This window comes from Ursus arctos, unplaced genomic scaffold (genome assembly GCF_023065955.2).
Source record: "Ursus arctos isolate Adak ecotype North America unplaced genomic scaffold, UrsArc2.0 scaffold_30, whole genome shotgun sequence".
In the NCBI taxonomy this organism is placed as follows: Eukaryota; Metazoa; Chordata; class Mammalia; order Carnivora; family Ursidae; genus Ursus; species Ursus arctos.
Window position 1 is genome coordinate 22,853,742 of NW_026622986.1, and position 24,865 is coordinate 22,878,606.

The 24,865-nt window shown below is 39.8% G+C and overlaps 1 protein-coding gene across 2 annotated transcripts in view; it reads left to right on the top strand.

Annotated features, from left to right (window-relative positions):
* Positions 1-24,651, top strand: part of ITGA8 (integrin subunit alpha 8) — a 172,566-nt gene extending 147,915 nt beyond the window's left edge. The window contains exons 26-30 of one of the 2 annotated variants that reach the window (XM_026479018.4): positions 649-777; positions 5,074-5,187; positions 11,415-11,516; positions 19,991-20,113; positions 21,794-24,651. In XM_026479018.4, the coding sequence (XP_026334803.2) occupies positions 649-777; positions 5,074-5,187; positions 11,415-11,516; positions 19,991-20,113; positions 21,794-21,880 (555 nt within the window). In that variant the 3' untranslated portion in view covers positions 21,881-24,651. The remainder of the gene's footprint in view (positions 1-648; positions 778-5,073; positions 5,188-11,414; positions 11,517-19,990; positions 20,114-21,793) is intronic. The other variant, XM_026479019.4, reaches the window with a different exon arrangement.
* The last annotated feature ends 214 nt before the right edge of the window (positions 24,652-24,865 follow it).

The following is a 24,865-nucleotide window of genomic DNA, read 5'->3' on the forward strand; positions in this document are numbered from 1 at the left end:
GTACCCGGCAAGGAGCCTGAGATAAAATCATAAGTTCCAGAACACTCGCAAAACAAATTCAGGGCTGAAAACAAGCTCCCTTACAGCACAATGTTCATGTGGCATGCTTTGGAAAAGTCATTTTTATCAGAACACGATTCACTCCTGAGGGAGCATTTCTTACAACTTCAGGAGTGTGGGGCTCAGATAGGCTGATGTTGGGTGCTTGACTACATCAGGCTGTTTCCCCATGGCCAGTGCCTCACCTTTCTGCTACCTCAGGATCCCTCTCACCACACAGAATGTTCCTGAGCTTCACCAGCACCGATATAGGATGAAGGGAACGCGACAGGAAAATAATGACTCAGGCCTGAAAAGTCACTTCCTTCTGGGGAAATCACTTCTGCTTAAAATCTGATCCTTACAAGATAAACTTTCCAAAAAAGCATTCCCCATCCTTCAAGAGCTCCTATGGTTGGAGAATGGGAAGGCTAGTTCCTTGTCCATGCATTTCATTTTGTGGTCGAACACACTGCTGGCAAATCAGGATGGGTCTGGCTTCTCTTGTGACTCCTGGCCAGAGTGGGAACATACCTGGAGTTCAAGGCTATTGAAAAGGTGACAAGCATTTATGAGACTGACGTGCTATCTCTTGCTTTCTCTTTGCAGCCCGCTGCTCCCCCAGAGGACACCCCCGAGCTGAGCGCCTTTTTACGAAATTCGACCATCCCTCATCTTGTCAGGAAGAGAGATGTGCGGATGCCGGAGCCCCACAGACAGAGCCCTGCAAAAATCCTGGTGAGTTATCCCAGTGTGCGCAGATCCGAGAGGAGACTGGATTGGACAGAACTGCCACACACAGAAGGTTTGAACTTCAACTATTGTTTCTCCGTCTCTTTCAATGCTCAGATATGCCTGCCATGGTTTGGCCGTACACGCACATTGTGAGTCATGTAAGTGACTCTTCCCTGCGGACAAAGGCGTATTTGCCTTATAGTATTTTCACTCTTCTAAACCTGCTATGCAGGCCACGTTAGAAAAATAATGATAAAAACCTAAAACATGGCATGCAATGCATTTGCAAAACACAAAGCTCCCACTGTGAGCCCATCCCCAGACACTGAAACTCTGACAGTGTGGAAGGAACTGGGGCAGCACTTCGGAGACTGGGGGGCGGGGGTGGGGGGAGGTCGCACGTGTCCCTGCATCTCAGATTCCTCTGCTGATCCAGAAGAGGCAAGAATGGGGTCTTCTGATTTCCTGGGCCCAAACCCTGCAGAATCTTAGCGCGGGGAGCTGTGGTAGATCTATCCTGAACTTAGTCAACCCTTTGCAAAACTGTGGAGAGCACTCGAGAGTCAGTATTTTCAATTCAATTCTCTCACTCATTCCAAGGTGAATGTTAATACCACTAAACTCTACACTTAAAAGTGGCTAAAATTTTTTTAAGAAGCTAAAATGTTTTGTTTTAATGTGTCTTGAACATGTTCTAATATTCATAAAAAGTTTCAAACATGGAAATGGACAGAAATGTGTATCGAGCAAGTCTCACTTATTCAGTTAAACTTAAATCAAGAGAGAAATGTTTATTATAATAGAAGTACCTAAAGTTAACCTGACAAAAAGCTATGGAGGGTGGCAGATTTTGATTCAAGTCCCTGTAAACTTTTATGGCATGGTAATGTTTTTCAAAACCTAAGAGTAGGAAATAGTTATGCTATTCAGTTTAGGATATTAATAAAATCCCACATATTATCATTTAAAGAAAGCCTCCAAGAGGAAAAGTAGAACAGAAAACAATGATTTAAGTCCTGGGGATGTGGTGTACAGGCTGGTACTACACTTAATAATATTGTATCACATATTTGATACGTGTTAAGAAAGTGGATCTTAAAAGCTCTTCAAGATCATAAAAAAACTATAACTATGTGGTGATGGATAGTAACTAGACTCATTGTGGCGATCATTTCACAGTATATACAAACATTGAATCATTATGTCATACAACTGAAACTAATATAATGTCATGTGTCAATTATACCTCAATAAAAAATTTAACAAATTTTTAAAAAAGAAAACAATGATTGGCACCTATAGAATTCTAATATGCAGTATCAATGTGAAAGCCCTCTGGAGAACCAGTGTCCAAACCTATCGGGACCAACAATTTAGAAAATCAGGGTTCACTTACGTTTTTCAGTTTCTGCTTTAGTGTAAGTCTCATAAGTACACTGAGGCAGGAGAGATCAATAACTAAAATTCTTTTGAAAATTATATGCACTTCTGTTGCAGGGTCAGGTTTTTTCCCTCCCATTCTTTCTCATTAAAGATTTTTAATATGAGATGATTTTTAACTCCTGAATATCACAGAAACTTATTACTTGCGGGTGAAAGCAAGGCAATTCTTGATTTCCATTTCTGACTTCGTTAACTCATGCTTTATTCTCTTTGTCTCTTATTGGTTTGAAAATTGCAAATCATACGCCTCCCCATGTCCTCAAGTCAAAACAGTTCTGGATAGAAAGTGATTATACAAAGTTTATTCTAAAATCAAAAGTTAAATAAGACCTCCTACGGTTTTTGTTTAGTTAAAAACAACTTACTGAATCCCATTTCTGATTAGGAATTTAAAAGTGCAAAATGCCAACATCCTGTGTTGGGATCATAATTTCCAATTTGCATAGGAAAAATTTGTATCCGTAGCACTGAAATATATTTCTCCTCCACCCAAGAACGTCCTTGCCTTTCTCATCTCAGGCCCGTGCTGCTCTTATAATGACCATAACATCCCCTGCTCGGCAGGCTTTCTTCTTGTCCCTTTCCCTACTCAGCTTACAGAAACCTTTTCTTTCAAACCGTCTTCTGCATAAGATTCTGTTAACTTTTCCTGAAACCATCCCGTCCCTTGGCCTCTGACAAAACACGCTCCCCTGGTTCTCTTCCAGTCTGTTGGCCTGAGCGTTCTTAAAATTGTTTGTGGGCTTCTTCTCTGCCCATCCTCTGTCGCCCGTGTACCTCAGGACTCCATCCTCGGGACCCTTCCCCTCTTCCACAGACTTTGCTCCTTCAGGGAAATGCTTTCAACAATCATGAACTCCAGCCATGCCGAGCCTCCTGCCATCTTAGCCATCCCTACTGCACTCTGGACTTGAGGGGCTCAGAGTATACTTTCCTCTGACAGCCACCCCAGCCCCAACGCGTCCAGAATTCCATCTCCATGACCCCCAGAATGTGCTTCTCCTTTAGAATTCCCAATCTCAGTAATGCCAGGGTCCATCCACTTGGCTTCCCAAGCCAAAAGGGTTCCCTCTAGTCCTCCCTCCAGTCCTCCCTCTCCTTCATCCCAACTTCCATTTTGTCACCAATTGTCCCATTCTACTTCCTGAACTTCCCTGAGGTTTGTCTTTCTCTCTCTGTCCCCGTGCCTCAGTTCAGGGCCTCCTCCCCTCTCCCTTGGACTCTTGCAACAAGCCCTTGTCACCCTCTTGCTTCCCACTCTCCTCCCCCCATTCTTGCCTTCCATACCACCTGCCCCTAAAACCCAAACTCAATCATAGCCCTTGCTTAAATGGGACCCTCTGAATAGAATCAAAATTCCTTGGCTCAAATAGGAACATTCTTTACCACCTAGACTTTCTCTCATTCCTCTCTCATTTCCACCTGTCCACCCTGACCCTGAACACCCCTTTTCTGAACAGGCACTGGTCTTGTCCCTGTCTGCCTAGATGGCTAGGTCACTCTTTCTCACACTTCAAGACTCATTCTGAGCACCATCTTCTCCAGAAGCCTCCAACGGAGCTAGCTCACTAGGACCAACAGCTCCAGGGGGCTCACAAGAATCACCTCCTTCTCACTCGCCTCCTTTGCCTCCAGAGGGTGGGACTGGAGATACACAGCATGTCGGTAATGAAGTGTAGGTAAACACGAGGGTCCTCGCAGGGGACATGAACTGCAGCGCTTCGAGAATTCCTGCTCCTGCTGGAGGAACAAAACCCCAACACCTCAGCACCCAACCCTAGTAGAACAAGAACAGCCCCGCCACCTGAATTTGGAAGCAGCATGTCGAAATCTGACCTCCCTGGAATTTATCAGATACGCCTTACTGATTGCTTTGCTTTTAGAAAATTCAGAGGTTCTCGGAAAAGATTTTCATGCCAATACGTCCCTCAAGTTACTCTGTGGTTTAGCAATTTCATTAAAGTGAAATGCCTCAGTTAAATCCTGCTCATACTATTCAATAAACTAACGTTTACTGAGCATCGATAGGCCGGAGCCCAGTGCTTGAGACATGAGAAATAAATAAAGCATAGCCCACATGATAAATTCAAATCAGTGAGGGAGTACAATTCAAGAAGTATCATCCTGTACATGGGTACACAGAAAATGGTTGTGAGGTATCCATTTATTTCCATACCGGATCCAATCAGAAAATAAGATTTGACAGGTAGAATGTCCTCATAACGAATACTTCCCTGGAACACACATTTCACATAGTAAAAGTTACCCATTGTAAGTTGGCAAAACTAGCAACTAGTTAAAGAACAGCTTAATGGACAGAACTCGAAGAAGATTCTGCTTTATAATCAAAAAGTAATTTAGAAGAATGTTTTAGAACAAATGGGTTGATAACACTGGGTCTTTGAGATAACATAGATACAGGGAGTTTCCTCTAAAGCCTTTCCGGGGCTCGCTTAGTCCAAGGTCAGGTGTTATAAATGTCTATAAGAAATGTCTTCCCACCTTCTGAGAAATGAAATTGAAACAGAACAATCCAATCACTGCAGCAGGAGGACTGTTTTAAGTCCTTAGAAAAGAAAAAAAAGCTTAAATCTTACGTTGTATTTAACGTTCCATTTTATCTCTACATTACCAGTAAAAGTGAAGCATCATTACTACCAAACTGTGTTTTCTCTTGGTTGTTTCAATATAATTGATTGTCATTTAAATGAATAATTTGTGAATTAGGTGGTGACTTCTGAGAAAATACAGTGCAGATAAGCTGACTTCGATGTTGATTTTCCACCACAATTTAAAGACACTGATTGGCCACCACTGCTGTTGGCTTTTTTTTTTTTTTTTTTTTTTTTTTTGCAGAACTGTACAAATATCGAGTGCTTACAAATCTCCTGTGCAGTGGGGCGGCTAGAAGGAGGAGAAAGCTCCGTCCTAAAAGTCAGGTCACGGTTATGGGCCAAGACCTTCCTCCAGGTAACAACACTAACGGACATGCACATGCTAAGCTGGGAAGTTTTTCTAGAAAGGATTTTAATTTAATTTAATTTTTTTATTATTAGCCAACATATAGTATGTCATTAGTTTTTGATGTAGTGTTCAACGATTCATGTTTCATTTTTAAATTTAAAAAAATTTGAATTTTTTCATTTAAAAAAATTTTAGGTTTAATTTTAATTTTTAACTTAATACTTTTTATTAATTTCTTTAAAATATTTTAATTTTTTAATTTTTAAAATTGTTCAAAAGAAGTGTCTATGGAAAAATTGAGCCAAGATCAGCTGGTCATCTTTCCCATCAGGGGAAGACATTTTTTTTTTCCAGCTTTATTGCAATATTGTTGACATATAACATACATAAGTTTAAGGTGTATAGCATATGATTGGAGACATATATATGTTTTGGAATGGTTACTACACTGAAATTAGTTCATACCTCCATCCCCTCATGTAATTACCTTTGTGTGTGTGTGGAGGGCAGATGAGATCTACTCTCTTAACCGCTCTCAAGAACACAGTATGGTATTGTTAATTATACATTAGATACCCAGAACTTATTCATCATGTAGCTGGAAGTTTATACCCTTTGACCATCTCCCCAATTCCCCCAGCCCCAGCCCCTGGCAACCACCAACCCGATCTACTCTATTTCCAAGTTCTGCTTCTCTAGATTCCACATGTAAATGATGTCATACAGTATTTGTCTTTCTCTGACTCATTTCATTTAGCGTAAGGCCCTCCTCGTCCATCTGTGTTGTCATAAAAGGCAGGATTTCTTTCTTTTTTGTGGCTGAGTAATATTCCTTCATCTTTTAGGTGAAGACAATGTAAATATCCTGGGTCCCTAAGACCTTTAGACCGTAACTTAGATTCAAATAAACCTCTTTAGCTCACCACTTTCTACCCAGTGCCCAGCACACAGTAGTTCTTCAGTAAATAGTAGTCAGTGGAATGATGGTGAGTACAACAACACAGTGTAAGCCCACAAGGGTGAAAACAGAAATCAATGAAGAAGGGAAAAGGGAGATTCCCACAGCCTGGGCTCCAGTCAGGACACACCTCCGTGACCTTCCACATATGTGTGATTAGTAGATTCTTGGCTGCTTCTGTTTGTCTCTACTGTGGCATCCCACACTGCCACAGATAATTCCACAGATTGTGTGCATTTTAAAGTTTTAAGATCTCTTTTATACTAAACAAATTAATTTTTTCCATTGGGAAAGAGCTATTTATTTAAGTGATATTACTATGTGGGGACCTTGTTGTTTAGAAAGGATCTAGAGAGGGGGAAACAAGCTAAATTAAAAACCCTACCAAATCTATGCATTCTTGCTCATGTTTTAACTACTAAAAAATTCATCTGGCTCATTGCACCGTAGAAAATCAAATCCTTTTGAGTCTAACTAATAAATACAGAATTTCATAGCTCTGGATTTTCATGTTTTCTGGGATTCAAAATACTTTCTGTAGTCTCACAAATCTTATTTGTTTCTAAAATAAATAGAAGGAAAGTTAAAGGTATTTGAAACAGTGATTGTGAAGTGTTTTTTTGTTTTTGTTTTTGTTTTTTTTTAACCTAAGGCAGGGTTTCTTAATCTTGGCATACTATTTCAAATCAGATCATTCTGTGTTGTGGGGGACCTATCACTATAGGATTCTAGAATGCTTTATAGGAAGTGCATTATGGGATGCTTAGCAGCATGCCTGGCCTCCCACCCACTAGATGCAACCCATCAAAACTGTCTCCAGACATTGCCAACGTCCCCCGGGGGCAAAATCACCCCCAGTTTTGAATGCCTGAACCAGGGAGAAGTGCAGTACACAATTTATTTGATTTTTGATTTTTTTTCTTTAGTTAAACCATTATTCATTCATTCACTAAACAAATACCCATGGAGAGCCAACTCTGCACCAGGCACCTCTTCAGGTATCACTTCCTTTCCATCAGTTTGCTCATGGTCGCTCTGCTTTTGGGTTGTTACTTCTTACCTCAGAGTTGAGGAGTTGAGGAGAGCAGTCTCACTGAATTCCCAAGCCCACACAGTCTTCAATGATAACCATACATTCCTTCTATTGCTTTGGGCATCGCATCCTACTGAAATAAGGGAGAATAACTTTTTGGTGAAGCGGGACTAAAATCATTATGACACCACAGTCGAGGGAAACATGATTATTTTATTTTTTTAAAGATTAACTTATTTGAGAGAGAGAGAGCAGGGGGAGGGGCAGAAGGAGAGAGGGAATCTCGAGCAGGCTCCCTACTGCTCAATGATCCCAGCACCCTGAGATCATGATGTGAGCCAAAACCAAGACCAGAGAGAGTGGCTCAAGTCACCAGCACTTACCCACAGCCATAGCCCACATTTCCACACATCCAGTTTCTGCTTATTCCTGTCTTGGAAGCTAAGTGCCAAAGAGGAGTGTCTCATTGCAGTCTCTCTCCCTTTTGTTCCCTCCCTGCCTTTCCCGCTCTAAGAATATACTACATACTGGAGCTCTTTAATGGTTTTGTCATGCAATCCAGAAGGAGGTAAACATTTTCTGCCTTCCTAATCCAAACTGGAAAGTTTACAATTCTTGCATGACATGATTTGCTGCATTATGTTTGTTTCTGTCCACTTGGTGAACATGCAAACCGGTCAGAAAAAGATTTTATTTAGATTAGTCCTGAATGATATCCTGTCCTGTGATTGTTGCTTGAAACAATCCTTCACGGGGTAAGATTTTACCAGTAATTGCTTGGATTTTTTCATCTCACGAGGCTTTGTTTCTGGCGAATGCTGAGTACTTAAACATGGGCTATGTGATCAGAAAGAATTCTTAAGAAAGAATTAAGCAGTGGGAAGGTAGGAGTGGAAGGGCTCGTGACGTTACCAGCCACACTATGTATTTAACCAATTCCAAAGCCTCACTCTCCGTTGGTTACCAACTAGAGGACTTTTATTAGTACCAAGACCATAAGCAAATCATTGTGCAAAAGTGCATAATAGAGGCAGCTAGTGAGGTGCAAACCATGGTCGAAATGACGCAGCAATGACAGAGGAACAGGGCATTTTCTGAGGATTAATAGCTAGCTGGGGCAGGCTGGAGGTCCAAGATATTGTCAAGGGATATTAACTCCAGCTGCTTTTTCAGTCCTAAATTGTCTGCAATATGGCAGTGATTGCTATTACCTAAGTGGACTGCTACATGGAAGACGACATTTCTTTTAAACATAAGAATATGTAGTCGTTATATGAAGACCACGGCTGAAAGCATTCAACTTAGAATGTGGAGTCAATAACGTGACTCTGCTCATAACTGTCGTTCATGAATTAAATACTTACCTGTGCCATGCCTTTGACCTGCAGTCATAAGACTAGCGTATCTTTGGTGCCGCCCCAGCTGATCATAGCCTAACTGCTTACATTCCCCATTCCTTGGAGCTCCAGCATCTTAGAAAAATGAAAAAAAAATGCATTTTCCTATTGAAGAGGGTGGAAGAAACCTTGGTTTTAGAGAATAATTTAAAATAAGGAGTAGGTCCATCTAAGAGTTGTATTGTTACAACCTTAATTTGTTCAGACCCCAGACTCTTGTCAGTTTGCGTCACTGAATCAAACAGTGGAGGGGCAGGTCAACAGCTCATTTTCATGAACTGCAGCCCGCATTTTATGTTACTACCTTTCTTACAACTTCTTGAACTTTCTAGTCTAGTTGATAGTGGAGGGGGTCCAATTCAACCATCGAAAGAACTAAACCTTCTATAAGGTGCTATCAAATGGGTGTTATATGGGGTGGGAGGGTTCATTCACTGTCCATTTACGTGGTCAGTCAGCCAGAGTTGATGCTGTTTGAGGTGCTGTGGAGGATATAAACATTATATCCATGGTTTACACCCTCTATTTCTATATAATCTTGTCGGGGAGAAAAGTAATAGAGACAAATAATAAGTTAAACAACAATGTCAAAATTGCAAACAATGAAGGACAAATACAGTTTCATCCTCATCTTTCTGGATCAGAATCCCTGAGCCTGATCCCGGGTGTTTCTGAAACTCAGCAGAGCCCAGGGCACTGTGAACCACTGGAAAGGATACTAAGGATTGGTGATGAAGTAAAACATGAGGAGAAATCAAACTGTGGCCAAAAGGGGGTAAAGGAAAGAGATGAATAGAAATCCCCTCAGAGAAACCTGTTTCTCCGTGTTCTACATTCTAGAGTTCAAATACCACCTTTTATTCATTAAGAAACTTCCATATTCATAAACGCAGGATCAGGCAGTACAAAACTTCCCATCTAGAGTTGAGACAGAGGTGGCGGTCTCTGTTGATTTGTTCCTCAAAGATAAGACTTGAAGAGCAAGAGAATTATTTTCCGTCAATTTTTTAAATTGAACTTGGAGACAAGAGAAAACTTGATCATGATCCATGAGTATGTAATTGTGATCCTTACGCACAGAATCTCATGACCAGAATTTGGTCATGTTCCTTCTGTGCCTACCAGGCAGGGTGGTAAAGAAGGTAGATTTAAATCACCAAGTACATGCCAGATTTTATGACCAAAATTTTCCACGTTTTAAAAAACACTTCTCATACAAACAAACAAACAAAAATCCAAAATGGAAAAGCCAGGAGACAAGAGAACATCAGAAGAATGACAACGAAAAAATAATGTTTCCAAGTGAATAAAGTTACTTATCCAGGAATGTTGGAGTAGAAAGAAAGAAAAAGTCAAAGATATAGTGATTTTAAGTATTTAAAAGTTTTGCATACTCTGGCCTGTCCTTATCATCTAGAGGAAATGAGATTTATTAAAGGGAGAAAAAAATTCAGTCACAGAAAAAAAAAAAACTTTGTAAAAAAAAAGTAAACAAAATTGTTACTCTCCAACTTGATGGATTGGCCTTAAGAAACCCAACATTGGATTATAAATGGTGTAGTGCTGGTGAATGTTTAATAAACTGCTCTGTGGGAGGGGGGACGCTCCAATGTGTAGCATTTGCTGATTCTCATGGTGTAAATATTCCCACCATGGCTAATTCCAAGCCGCCAGCATGACATCACCAAATCTGGAGTTGGAAAGAGAAGCATTAGCACACCATAGTATAGTAGCTCCCCTTCCAGATACAACAGACTTAAATAATATCCAGAGCACAGATACTAGTAAGATACAATAAAATAGTTAATAAATACTGAGTTTTCGGTATGTATTACCTTTTTAAAAATATAATTTTCTGAAATGTACATATATAGAAGTTTTAAAAATGACTCCGTTTAACAACTTATACTCAAAATTCCAGAAATTTTAAGTCTGCTCTCAAGAGCTATTATGAACCAGCTACAGCCCAAGACTGGATAGCTCTAATCACTGTCTCAAGTTAAATGGTGGGGAACCACAGAAATTTACATTCTCAAAATTTACATTCCTTGACTTAGTCTTAAATATTTTCCTTTGACTTTAATCAACAGTTAATATGAGAACCAATTAAACAACAACAAAAAATTTACTGTAAAGTTTTATCAAAAACTCTATGGCTCTAAGTCAGTGGTTCTTAACCAAGGGGATTTTGCTCCCTGGGGGACACTGACAATAATTAGAGACATTTTTGGTTGTCACAACTCGGGTAGAGGTGTTACTGGCATCCAGGGTAGAGACCAGAGACTGCTACACATCCTCCAATGCTCAGGACAGTCCCCCATCCAACCCCAAAATCCCAACAGTGCTGAAACTAAGAGAGCCTTCTCTGGGTCTTCTATAACAGATGAAATGTGATAAATTTCTTTATAATTTAGTATCAGTCTCGCTCCTAAAATATTTCCCTCTATCAGATAATAAGAATTTTATAACCTGCTATATCTCCCCTTTGTTCTTCACTAGCAGCAACTCTATTAATCCTTGTGCTTGCTCCCTTTTAGGACTCCAATTTTCTGTTTTTATTTGAACCTCATTGTAGCAAGTATTAGAGGATGAATGGCTGGGTGGGCAATTGGATGGACAGAGGGATGGATGTCTTAAAGGATGTCTGGATGTATGATGGAGAGATGGATAGAAGGATAGGATGACTGGATGGGGAAAACAATTTTAAAAGAGAAAAAAAGAAAAAAGAAGGAAAAATGAAATTTTGCTTTGGAAATGGAAAACACTGAAAACAACTGGATGGCTGTCTGTATAACTTTTTAAAGATTTACATGGAATATATTTAAATAAATATTTTTAATTTCAGAGAAAAAATGATCCCTATTCTCTTGCATCCCTGGTGTCCTTCAAAGTGAAGAAGATGCCTTATAAAGATCAGCCAGCAAAACTCCCAGAGGGAAGCATAGCAGTGAGTATCTGAAAAACATAGAGACACAATAATTTCATTGAAATAATTATTTTTTAAATCACTGTTCAGCTTATGCTACATTTAATTGCTTATCACATTGACTTGAGTAAAGTTTCCTTCTCTGGATCACTATTTTCTTATCTCGGTCTGGAAATGACTTAGTGTTGCTTGATCCAAGTTTTAAACTTTCAATGTCAATTCCTATTCAGAAAAATCACAGTGCAGGACTAATACCACTTTTTCATCAAGCCATTTTATTTGGAAGAAGTCCAGATAGCAATGATCATTATACTGCAATCGTCCTGATTGTTTAATTTAAGGACAGCATGGTGAGTGAGGTGGGGAGGGGAGGGGAGGATGCTCTTCCCTAGGGACAGCTGGATGACCTTAGTCATCTTTCCTTTCTATGCAGAGAACTATAATTTTCACCGGAAAAAAAGTACAGTATGAGCTTCATTTGAATGAAATGTTATTTTAAAATTGAGGCTATTAAACATCACTGTTGGGGGTTTATCTGTCACAGCACAACTGCTGGCATCTTTGGCAGCTTGGCAAACCCATGGAGAGTGGACAGGGACACAGGGGACAGAGGATGAGCAGGCACAGTCACCCAAACCCTGCGTTTACAATGAACGTGACCACAGCCAGAGCTCTGGGGAAGAATACTAAGATTTAAATCTTCATCTCTGGGTCAATCCGTAGATATAACCCCCACTTGAACCCTGGTCCCCAGGTCTTTGTTACACGCAGTGCAGTTTGCAGACAGCAGCATCTGCATCACCTAGCAAATCATCAGAAATCCAGAAACAAGCCTCACTCCAGACCTGCTGAGTCAGGATCTGCGTTTTATCACAATCAGGGCATCAGGTACACAGTACAGTTCGAGAGGCACTGCTTTGAATGGTATATAAGTTAATACTATCGTGATGTCTTATTGGCCTAGGTCTTAAAATGTAGTTATAAAACTTAATCTTTCTAGCCTAATCTACTTTCAGTAATTTAAATTAGGTGAATCCAATTGATTAGTGATTTTCAACCCTGAGTATGCAAAGCATCAACATACATGAGACTTTAAAGATATATACATGCTAAGACCTCACCCCGAATATCAGGATTGAGGAGGGCTGGGGTGGGGCCCTGGCACTGTGCTTTAAAAGCACTGAGAGGGGTCCTGGGTGGCTCAATTGGTTAAGCATCAGACCCTTGATCTCAGCTCAGGTCTTAATCTCAGGGTCGTGAGTTCAAGCCCCATGTTGGGCTCCACCCTGGGTGTGGAAACTACTTTAAAAAATTAAAAATAAAACAATAAAATAAAAGCACTAGGGATCTCTAGCACGGGGTCAGGTAACACAGAGCGAGACCCACATTTCAAATGTGTTTCAGAAACAAACTGAGGGCTGCTGGAGGAAAAGGGGTGGGGGGATGGGGTAACTGGGTGATGGGCATGAAGGAGGGCACTTGATGGAATGAGCACTGGGTGTTTTATGCAACTGACGAATCACTAAACTCTACCTCTGAAAATAATAATACACTATATGTTAATTAATTACGTTTAAGTAAAATTTTAAAAAATTAAATTTAAAAAATGAAAAAAAGTGGGATTGTATTACTAAACACACACACATACATACATACATACATACATACATTCTCCTGGGCTTTGTCCTGGCTCTGCCTGCCTTAATTAGGGAACCTTTAGGAACTCACTGTACCTCGCTAAGGCTGTTAACCATATTCACCTGAAAGCATTGTTGAGAAGGTTAATAAAATGATGTCTGTGAAGCCCTGCATTACACCTGGAACAAGGTACACCTCAAGTCTCAGTAATAGTAACCCTCCCAAAATGTCTCACCCTCCCTGGCTAAGTCAGGGAACCCCAACTTGGAAATGTCAAAATATTTTCTTAAACTTTGGTGGCATTTTAACGTAAGGACGGCCACATCTTTCTTCATTTAGCTCGCCTTTCTTTCCCTCACAAGATGTCTGCCGTAGTTTGGATTTACGTTCAACCTAGAAGACAGAGGCTTTGGGTTTTAATATAGAATGTTCATCCAAAGAGGTTCAAAGGCTTGTCTGTAAGGGAGATAAATCTGGGTCCCTTTGTTTTCTCGGAGCATGTGTTCCATACCAGAAACATATGTTACAGCCAATCGCGTCAACAGTGTTGGGTCTTTCTGTACTGGCCGCAGGTGACAGCCTGCTGTTCTCAACTCATCTCGAGATCCACAAAATCATCTGATACATGTGCTTTCCCCCATCCCCACCACCCTCGTCACTGCATTTTTTAAAAGCCTTATTATCTGAGGTGGATGATTTACCACATCATTTATGGAAAGGTTATTGGAAAAACATTTAGGAATGAAGGTGCTGTCGGGTCTCCCAACACCTGACCGAGTGGAGATCTGGCTGGTAGAAAGTTTGCTCTGTGCTACAGGGAAACGATTTTCCTGTGGCTTGGTTTGAGACGGTGTGCTTTGAGCTGGCTGATGTGTTTTATAGTGAATTCCTCTCAAAGGTCATTCTTATCTGAAAAGAATGCAACAGAAGGGAATTGCTTTAAGGTGCTCAATCAGTTGGAATAGGTTGAGAATCATAGGAGCTCCATCTATACTCTGCCAATGGGGAAACCCTCTCAAATACTTCTTTTGTAATGAGAATTGTTTTCCTAGGCCTTTGTGTGGGATGATTAGTTAGTTTGTATTCCGTTGTCAATGTGGTCATGATTCACCCATTTCTGGAGCCCTACGTGAGCTTCACACATCGAAGAAAAGAGCATCCCCTACCTGCTACCTGTAGCATGTTTGTGTTTGTAACGAATGAACTCATGAAACGTGACCTTGGCTGTGTTCAGAGGTGAGGGAAAGGTGGCCTGATGCAAAGGGCTATGACTGACTGCTCAATCATTACAGCGCAGCAGAAAAAACAGGATTCAGTTACTTGAACACTTTTCTTGCTTAGCAACGAACGTTGGCATTTGTGTGTCGTGTCGCTGAAGCTGAATTCCATCACTGACGCCTAGGAGGGAATATTATTGTCTAGTACAACTCCAACAGTAGTTATTATAAAAGAGTTCATGAGAATCCTTATTGAAAACCTCCATATAAAAACTGAACCATTTCATTTGTTAGCACAATTTCAAATCCTTAAAATGGAATTATTAAACAATTGTTTGGAGTTCAAACTGCTTATCTCATAGGGGTTATTTAAATGTTGTTAAAATGTGGGTCCAGCTGGTCCTCTTTATGATATTATTTTCTTCTAAATGGTACTGTAGGTAGGGTATCTTGGTACATTCATTTAAAACATTCCTGTGACCCCTATGAAGTATGTTTACACAAGATTTTGTGATACATAAATACAGATGTCAACATTAATTACAGTTGCAAATACAAGAGAGCTTTTTCCTTCTACCTTGGTATTTTGTCAAAATATACAAAAACATATCATAAATGTCAATGATAAAATGTAGGCATATTAAAAATTTGTTTATGGTCTTTCAACCATAATAAAGAACAAGATTTATGATGTGATTAAATGTTCCCTACTTAGCATCACTTTAAGAAAGTCTAAACCACTTATAATTTATGGATCTCATGTCCCAAAATTGCAGATAATTCTAATAAGTGAATTGTTAAAATTTTATGCCATTTCTTTAGATAGCTGTATGTTCTTGATACATGAAGATAAACTGAAACAGTTTGTTGATTAGATGGCACACCCTTGAGTTTTTCTCCCTAAATTTTGAGTACTTACTTCTGTTAGTCAACATTACCCTTCTTTCTTAAAGAAGTTGAAATATATAATCACTTGCCCATATTCTTAAAGGAAACCGTTAGTCCTCAATATACCCCACCTTCTGCCTTGGGATCACCTTCTTGATGAATGAACCTTGTAAGGAGGGACTGAGGTAAATGGGCAAATGTGTGAGATTATACAGATTGTTCTAGAGCTGTGTGGTCCAATATAGCAGCCATCAGCCACATGTGGATAGTGAGTACCTTGAGAGGTGGCCAGTGTGACACTGAACTAATAGTTTCATTTTATTTTAACTCATTTAAATGTAAACCTAAACACTGTTGCAGTATAAGATGTTTTTCCACTAAATGCAGCTGTGTTTTTTCTGTGAGACTACATTTCTCTTTAACCATTGAAAATCTAGTTTGTTGTTATGTGCTGCAAATATTAAAAAAAAAAAAAAAAACACTGAATTTTGGAAACTTCATTTTAAAAAAGGCAGAGTTTAAAATGTATGTATATTTTGATGTCAATTGCATGTTAAAATAATAATTTTGATGTTTAGGGTTAAATAAATTATTAAAACTAATATCTCATCTTTTTCCTCTTTTTTAGTGTGGCCACTGAAAATTCTTAAATTACACATGTGGCTTACATTATATTTCTATTGGATGGCACTGATATATACCAGGGTTACAGAAGGTTCCAGCTTAGAGCTGATGATAATACCTACAGAGCTTCAGAGAACATGGGGTATTTAATAAATCTTATTTCAAAGGAATGAAAAATTATTACACTAAATCATTGCTTAGTCATGAGAAACCGAAAATTAAAACCTATTTTTCTTCCTATTAGTTATCCAATGGATAACTAAGTTTCTTGTGGGCTTATTATTATTTAGTATTTTCCAACATTTTATTTCTTGGCAAGCTTTCCCAAAACCATCCTATAATTTCCATAGCACTAATACAAATTTAAATAAGCTTTAGTCCATAAAAGTAATCAATTAAGTTTTTCTCTAGTAAGCTTGCCTCCGCAGTTCAAGTTTCTAATTTATACAGAGCACTGACTTTCAGGAAAAGCTGGGCTTTACCTGTTTCCACCCATGAATGAAATGCCCCATTGCCATTTATACACGATTGTGTCACATGACTCCCCAATCAATGTGCCCTCAGAAAGACCTCCCTTTCCAAGACACATACGACTCTTCCAGTGATGTGTCACCCTTGACTTTTCATCCACCTCTTTCCAGCAACAACCAACTAGCTCCCCGGCACTTGAAATCTGGAGAAATGCTCTGGGGCACTGTTGTTGATTTTCTGTATTTCCACTGTCCTCAGTGTAATGACTTCTTGACTATATGGTGAAAAGCCTAGATAAGTTTAGGAAAACACCAGGGGCCAAGGAAGGTCTTTGCAGCTGCTCGCATTTTAGATTGAGAAGATTGGGCAGCCTCAGTGCCACGTGGACGTCCTAAAGGCAGCAGGCAAGAAAAGCAGAATGCAGGCGCAGGGGAAAAGTTTTCCAGTTTGCTTTCCTTTAAAACTCTTTGTCCTTTCCTCTTGGTTAATTACATATGATGACTTACAGGAAATGTACATGACATGTGTAATCTTAACTTTTAAAATACTCAGAGAAGAGAATAGCATGGTATTTTTTGAGTGAGCATAATGTACTGGGAGCAGACTGATGGTGGTTTTGGTGATGAGAATTTCAGAATTTTGGAACTGAAAAGGACAGGAGGGATCATCTACTCTCAGACATTTTTAAGAAACTGCTATCAGAGTCTTTGGAAGTGAATGCAAATGAAAAGCCAATAGATTTTGTAATTATACCTATAAAGCTGTTTTCTGCTTCAAGAGACCCTAATAAGTACATCCTGTTCAATTTAATATTTTATTCATATTTTTCCATTATTGCTGCAAAAAAGAACAGCCTTCACATATCATTTTAACTCTTTGTAAGTGACCTCTCCTACCTGTTTCTACAGAATGACCAGTTTTTTAGATAATAGCATCAAAACCTATAGTAGCCAAGTGACAAAAAAACCCAGCAAAGTTCATTGGTAGCTCTTCTCCCATCCAGTTGCTTTTTACTAACAATTTGAACAGAACAGTCTGTGGCCCTCTGGCCCTTCGTTCAACTCCTTTAGTTCCATAGATAGATAGATAGATAGATAGATAGATAGATAGATAGACCTATCTATCTATCTATGTTTATGTGTGTATATATATATATATATATCCACAAAACTGGGACTGTTTCCTATGTTTAACATGAAACCATGGGAGGCGATTTAAGATATTAGTTAGGTAAATCAGGACAGGGAAGATGGAGAAGCATGGTTGCTTGTGTTACTGTAAATTACCTATCAGTAAATTTTAGGATCTTTAACACATGCACCAAATATAGCCTGAAACTATGTTGTTTCCTCAGTGCACTTAGAGCTCAGGGGGAAGAAACATCTATAAGAAACCTCAGAACTGAGGCACCTGGATGGCTTCAGCTCAGGTCATGATCCCGGGGTCCTCAGTGGGGAATCTGCTTCTTCCTCTGCCTGCTGCTCTACCTGCCTGTGCATGCATGCGTTCCCTCTCTCTCTGTGTGTCAATAAATAGAATCTTTAAAAGAGAAGAAAGAAAAGAGAAAAGAAAAGAAGAAAAGAGAAAAGAAAAGAAGAAAAGAGAAAGAAAAGAAAAGAAAAGAAAAGAAAAGAAAAGGAAAGAAAAAAAGAAAAAAGAGAAGAAACGAAACCTCAGAATTTCCCAGGGCTCCAGATTTTCTCTCTCCTAGGTCACTGTGACTGGCCAGTGAGTACATGATCACTACTATCCCTTGTGGTTCCAAAATTCTGAAACTCTCACTATTGAAACTGTAGGAGTCTTTGCTTCCAGTAATCTTAGGATCATTTTGAAAGACCACTTCATGTCCTTTCTCTGAGCACCTTACGATGAGGATTGAGCACTTATGTCATAGGTGTTACTAGATGTAATTCACCAAGGGAAAGGAATATAAAGAGGTGATTGAGAAGTCATCAGTCCCTGTCTTGCTCATGCAGCCGTATACACGCAAAGGGTCAGCGTAGAATGAGTTACGCATGCTGCAGAATCCAGTGGCATCATGACTGCTTTGGGTCCTTGCAGTGAATTGCTTCATGCACCATGTGTCCTGTCCTTAGACTGTGGCAGGCAGGGGGAGACTAATCCCAGCGTGGTCATGGAAAGCTGTACTTCCTGCTGATGTGTTGGATGACATAGGGACTGCTCAGCAACAGGAGTTAGCAGGCAAAGGGGAAGGTATAATGGTGAGCAGGTTAAGGCCAGCCTCTTTCTCACTAGGAGTAGGGATCAAGTCCCTGGCACTGCTATGCATGTGGAATGACTAGCAGTCTCACTACTGTTGATGCCTTTGTTTAGTTTGGAAGTAAATGATATCTGGGGCTGGAGAATTGAGTGAATTAAGTCATCAGTATGTCCACCACATGGGGGTAATGGACCAAGATGAAGGAGCAATGAAAAGCCAGACAAGCCGAGGAATACACAGGCAAGATGCTCCAATGTAGTTAAGAAGGCAGAGGAAAGAGGTGAGCATGGTCAGGGCCCCATAGTTGGGTGCAGGCTATGAAAACACCCATGTATGTCCAGCCAGGACACATCCCAGAGCCACTGACCTTCGCCATGCATCTATTCTCTCCTGATCGGTGGGTTAGAGAATTGTGGCCTAGAGGTCCTGAGGATGTGTCAGGACTGGACCCATGATCCTTCCAACCAGCACAGTTAAAACGAGGAGCACTTGGACCGGTTTAACTGAGGCAGTGCTTACTTCTCTCTAAAACCAGATAGGCTTGCCTTGGTGAATGGCATTTTAGATCCAAGAATATTTTTACTTCTCTTTGGCATAAGGTGTTAACAGCATGGCTGGGTCTCTTCTTGGTTTTGTCTGGGGGTCTACAGCTTCTTTGCCATCTGGGTCTTCAGGGGCACGGTCTCCAAGGGCCCATGGGCAGGAGAGCTGCTCTGCTCGTGTGGGGAGGAAGGGGTGGTTCACAGACACTGAGCGTGCAGTTCTGCTGGGAGGGTCTTCTTTTCCACCAAATTCCCTTGCAACAGTGGGGAATGGAGTGAGTTCTAACAGCAACTGAAAACTGGACTTAGGATTGAAGGCAGCCCCAATGCATCTGGACAATCAGCGTTCACTTTGCTCACTTAGCCCCTCTGGGACTCAATTTTCTCATCTGTAAAATGGGGGGTTAGATTAGGTGATTTCTAATCTTTTTGCACATTCAGCAGTCTGATGGATCCGGTTCATTTCACCTCTCAATGAGGTTAGCTCAGTTCTGTGGAGAAATGTGTGTGGACAGTCTTGGCCTTCCAGAGGGTCTACTTTTAGTCGTTACTGCCATAAAAGGTCCAGCCCGATTTAAGGTCATTCTTTTCCACCTTGTTGGTTCTCACCCTTGGTCCACCTCAATTCCATGCCAGGGTTTCTGAGCTGTTCTAAGCCAAACACACACCAGGTGTCTGTAATTAGATATTCCATCCAACCTAGGGGACCTGAGAGTGTGCTGGTTGTTAAGATCTATGTTTGAGTGCTGTAGACATTCAACTCTCCCCTGGGATGATTTCAACTATTATATGGATCTTTTCAGAACTACCCCCCAGTATTATAGTGGTAATTACTACTTTATTTCACCCAATAGTTTTCAAATTCAAGCTCAATTGCTTTATTTTCCATTTCAGATTAAGACATCAGTTATTTGGGCAACCCCAAATGTTTCCTTCTCAATCCCATTATGGGTAATAATACTAGCAATACTTCTTGGATTATTGGTTCTGGCCATCTTAACCTTAGCTTTATGGAAGGTAAGTTTATTTCTTTTATTTTTCTTGTTGAGTAGAGGCCACTGAGGGGATTTACAAGGATACACCTAGAGATTTAAAAAGACAATGCCAGAGGACTGATTTGGAGATTTTTAACAGTACAAAAGGCATAACGGGAAAATTGTATCATGTTTGTTTTGGCAAACTTACTATGCCTGTTTTAGCTGACATTTAAGAAGACCAAGAGTGTTTAATGCTGCTTTTATCTTGAGATTTCTTGTAAATAAATACAGAGAGAGTTAGACTTTCTTAGCTGAGACCTGTGATCTTCTTTCCAATATGCTTGGAGTGAAAATCTTTTTATGAAGCCTTCATTTTCTTGTGTAATTAATCAAGATCTCAAGCTTTTTACTGACGTGGTCCTATCAGCAATCCTCTGAGATGTTTCTTTATAAGCACTACACAGATGCGATTAATATAGTAATTAACTGATACTTGGACTATCAGGCCGAATAGATCGTGCATGTTATATTCTTGAACTTGTTTTTTTTTTTTAATCTTGCCAATTAGTCCATCTCCATTAGGAAGATTTAATGTGCTCTTTCATGTGTTTTACTAAAGTTTATTGTAAAAATCTACAATAGGCATTCATTTCTGGCCCCAAAACCAACACGACTGCCAAGTTTCACAGAGCTTTTATAGGAACAGTGTCACAATTACATGACTATAAGAGTAATTAACCCAGTCTCATCTTAATTAGCCACTATTGTTGTGGTTCCCCAAAATCATGGTGTATTTTTATTTTAAAACAATATGTGGCTTGCTTAATAAACTGAGAAATCCTTGCTATGTGAGTTAAATACGGCCTTCCTGATCATTATCATAAGCTGTTTTGTGCCATCCTGAGCCTACAGAGGTTACTGCATAGTTTACCTTTAGAAATAGACTCTTATATTATTCTGTTATTTATAGTATCTTTGTTTCCGTAAATGATACAATGACATGTGGCCATTGACAGAATATGGTACTAGTCCTGCAAAAAAAGACAACTCAATAGTTATCAATGAAACCCAGTGAATTTGGCTTCCAGTGTAAGAAACAATCAATAAGAATTGAGGTTCCAGGTTTCTAGACTAAATACTAATGGAAATTCAGGAGGGTGAAGATTCTAGAATCACTTCGTCCTCAAGTTTCTGGTTGATCTTTGGAAGTCACTAAGATGTTCTGGGATTGAAAGAAATGACCAATCTACTTTTCCTGTGTATGCTATGTGCTCACAAGTACAGAGCAATATGCAAGCATCTCCTCTCTTTTTCCTAAATTCCAACCCAAGGTAGCTATACAGTTTACTTCAGCTGTTAGCACTTCTGCTGGCTCCAGAAAGCATACAGAGAAGCAGAGAGGAAGTCTTTGGGCCTTATGACTATAATCTCAGGGAAAAAAGGCCAGGTCCACAAGTGGATTATACAAAACAGGGACATTCCCCCACTACCACGACATGGCAGGAAGAAGGACCCAAACCCTCTGCCCTATGCAATGAATTCTTCTCTGCAGGTAAAGAATATTCCACTTTCCCCTCCTAATTTGGAGAATCGGACAGATAATATCCACAGAACTCCGATTTCCTTAGAAAATGTATAAAGTGAAAATTTTTAGAATGAGGAGCTTCACCCAGTTCCCAGAACGACTTGATTTTATAGCCCTCTTTTCTCTTGTTCATAGTGTGGATTCTTTGACAGAGCAAGACCCCCCCAAGATGATATGAATGACCGGGAGCAATTGACAGATGAGAAAGCCGCAGAGGCATGAGAAGCAAAAACCCAAGCTCAAAACACGTGAACACTGGTCCTGTTCAAGGAAAAGAAGGAACACAAAGGTTCAATAAAGGTTTCCCTGTACTTGCCAGTAACCTAGGAAATGGAAGGGCCCCAGAAATATCACCTCATCTATGCTGCACTTTGGAGAAGCTGCCACAGAGCCCAGAGACACTTCTGGGCTACGTAACATCCGTCCTCAACACTGTGGAAACCATTAGCAATCATAGAAGACATCTTTTGCTTCAGTCGTTCTGTCTTTGGCAGATGCTCTGAAATGGGCATGGGACCTCAAGTTGCTTTCCAGGTAAATCCAACTCAAACCCCAGAGATGAACCGTTTGAATCACAATCAACTTTGGAAGGTGAACTAGGACCGAACCTTCCAACACTACTGCATCCAACGGAATATTCGACACCTCCCTATAGAAAAGAAACGTTTCTAATGAAGTTATGGCTCAGGGAGACAAGCATATGTTGTTGGTACTGTGAAAGTACTTTTGAAACGACAGAGATGATCTTGTAACTGAGGATAACAATTTATTTATTTATTTTCCATGTCTCTAGGCAGATGTTCTGGTCATCTAGAAGATTTGGACATTACAATTTGGTTAGCTGGTTTTCAAAATCACTCACTAAATTTCCTTCTAAGATAACCATCTTGTGCAGATAAATTAATGAGCTTCTTCAGCATTTAGACAGTGTTAAGGAAAAGCAGACAGTTTCACTTAATACCACGCCACCTGCTAACTGAAATCACTTTTATTCGCACTTTCCAGGAACTCACGTCTGCTTAACTTAGCTTTGCAAAAAGTTGTATTTATAGTTGCTTTTATAGAAAAAAATGTCTTCCCATTGACTTAATTAGCAATACACAAATTTCAAGGTACTCCTGAACCTGTCTGGTGGTTTAAAAGTAATGGTAAAATTTCTAGAGTCCATTAATAAAAAAGCAATTTTACAATATGGGTAAACATTATTTTTAATATCAGAAGCAACGCCAATATTTAGCTTGGGATTAAATACCTATTTTCCCTATTATACCTCAAATTTATATACACAGGGAAGACACGTTAAGCATACGTGGGGAAGAAATATAAAGTTACGCAGATGTGAGATGAACCCAGAAAAGGGATTCCTAAGAATTTTATTTACCATTGCCTATTCTAACTTTACTACTCATTTTTACTGCTAATCTTTATAGTACCTACCTTTGGAAAATAATCTTCAGTTAAGCTATTCTCCCGTCATCTAAAATTTAACAATCACAAAACATTGATATTTAAGACTCTTGTAAATAATCCATAACCGTGTGTACTGTCATCATTTTTGAGGTAAACTTGACCAGCCAAATTCGTATAATCTGCACAATTTTGTATCCTTTTTATGATAATGAAAAATTACTCCGAAGAAACGCTGAACAAATTTTATATTTATGTGCAATATTTTATAGACCTTTGTATCTAAAGCATGTTTACACTGGCATTAGTTATTTTTTTAATTAATATCCTGAATATTACATATAGTAGAGCAAGTGGACCAAAATCCTTCAGTTTACAAAGCAGTTGGAAAATTTGTATTCCCAATGTCAACAATCACGCTTTATTTGAAAGACGAGCCAAACTCAGACACTAAATTTTCTGTCCTGCCTTAACCTGGAGGCAAGCCATTTGGCTACAGTTGCAGAGCTTCATTGGAAACCAAATGCAAGGCACATGGAAGAAGACTCTGATGCAGTTCATATTTTTCCCACTTGTGAATTAAATCCTGTCATGGTAGCGGTTTCAAGTGTGTAAGGACTGAAGTCTGGCTCCCAGCGTGTATGGTTGACTGTGGGTGAGAACTGCAGGTGCTTCGGAGAGTTTGAGGGTCCCAAACCAGCCTCTGGGGGTCTTCCATGTTAGTCGTCTAGGTAGAATTGGTTTTACAGGGTGGTGGCTGTCTGTATACAATTGGAGGAATGCCCCCAAGTAATGCCCTAACTCTTGTCATCGTGCCTGACTTTGGGCCAACAAGGATTAGCTCCTCAGGATTTGGGGTCATAAAAGGTCCCTGAGAAAACATACCCACTGCCTTTTAAGCTAACATTTGTGAAGAAACTCAGAACTTCTAGGGCTCCATAAATGTAGGACCCCATGAACCGGGTCATACAGACAGCTGGAGAAAAGTAGAGATGCCAGGAACAAGACTGAGACGCAGAAGGAGCAGGGTCTGGGGGCTTCCTCACAGTCCCAGCCAAGAGTGGTCCTTTTTAGAGGGATAGGCACTGCTACCTACAGGCACTTGACAGAAGACCATCATGCACACAGTGGCCCCCTCTGCCTCCTCAGATGTGGAAGCAAATGGAGGAAAGGGGACACCTGAGGTCAGGTGAACCCACCAGTCATCAGTTCCTGATCATCCCTTCTGCTTGAGGAACACTCTATCAATGCACTGAGAGCATCTGCTTCCCATATAGTATCGCCAATCGCTTTCATAATTCACGTTGTACCATGCCTCTATGTAGAGTCTATGTATATTTTAGAAATCCCTATTGAAATTCTTGCAGCTGGTTTTGAAGATGTGGCAAAAATGGGCAAATCAAGTTTCATGCACTTGGGAGATTTTTATAGAGTAAACAAACAACATGGACTAGTCACCACCAAAACCCCACTCCTTCAACTCAACTCTTTTCTTTTTCTTCTTTTATTTAAATATATGTGTAGATATCTGTGAAGATTTTCACATACCTATTTACCTTGTCACTAATAAAATGAAAAAATAAAGACACGATGATGTACTTGTGGTTTGTTTTACATGCAATGTAAAGCTTTCCCACAATGGCAGAGATCAAAAGTTTCTGTCTTTATGCTTTGATTTTCTATTATTACAAAAACATTTAACGGAAGAAATTTGAAAGAGTGAGAATACAGCATTTCTTTGGGATGAAGAGAATGTCCTAAACTTAGATTGTGGTGATGTTTGCATAACTCCATGAACAG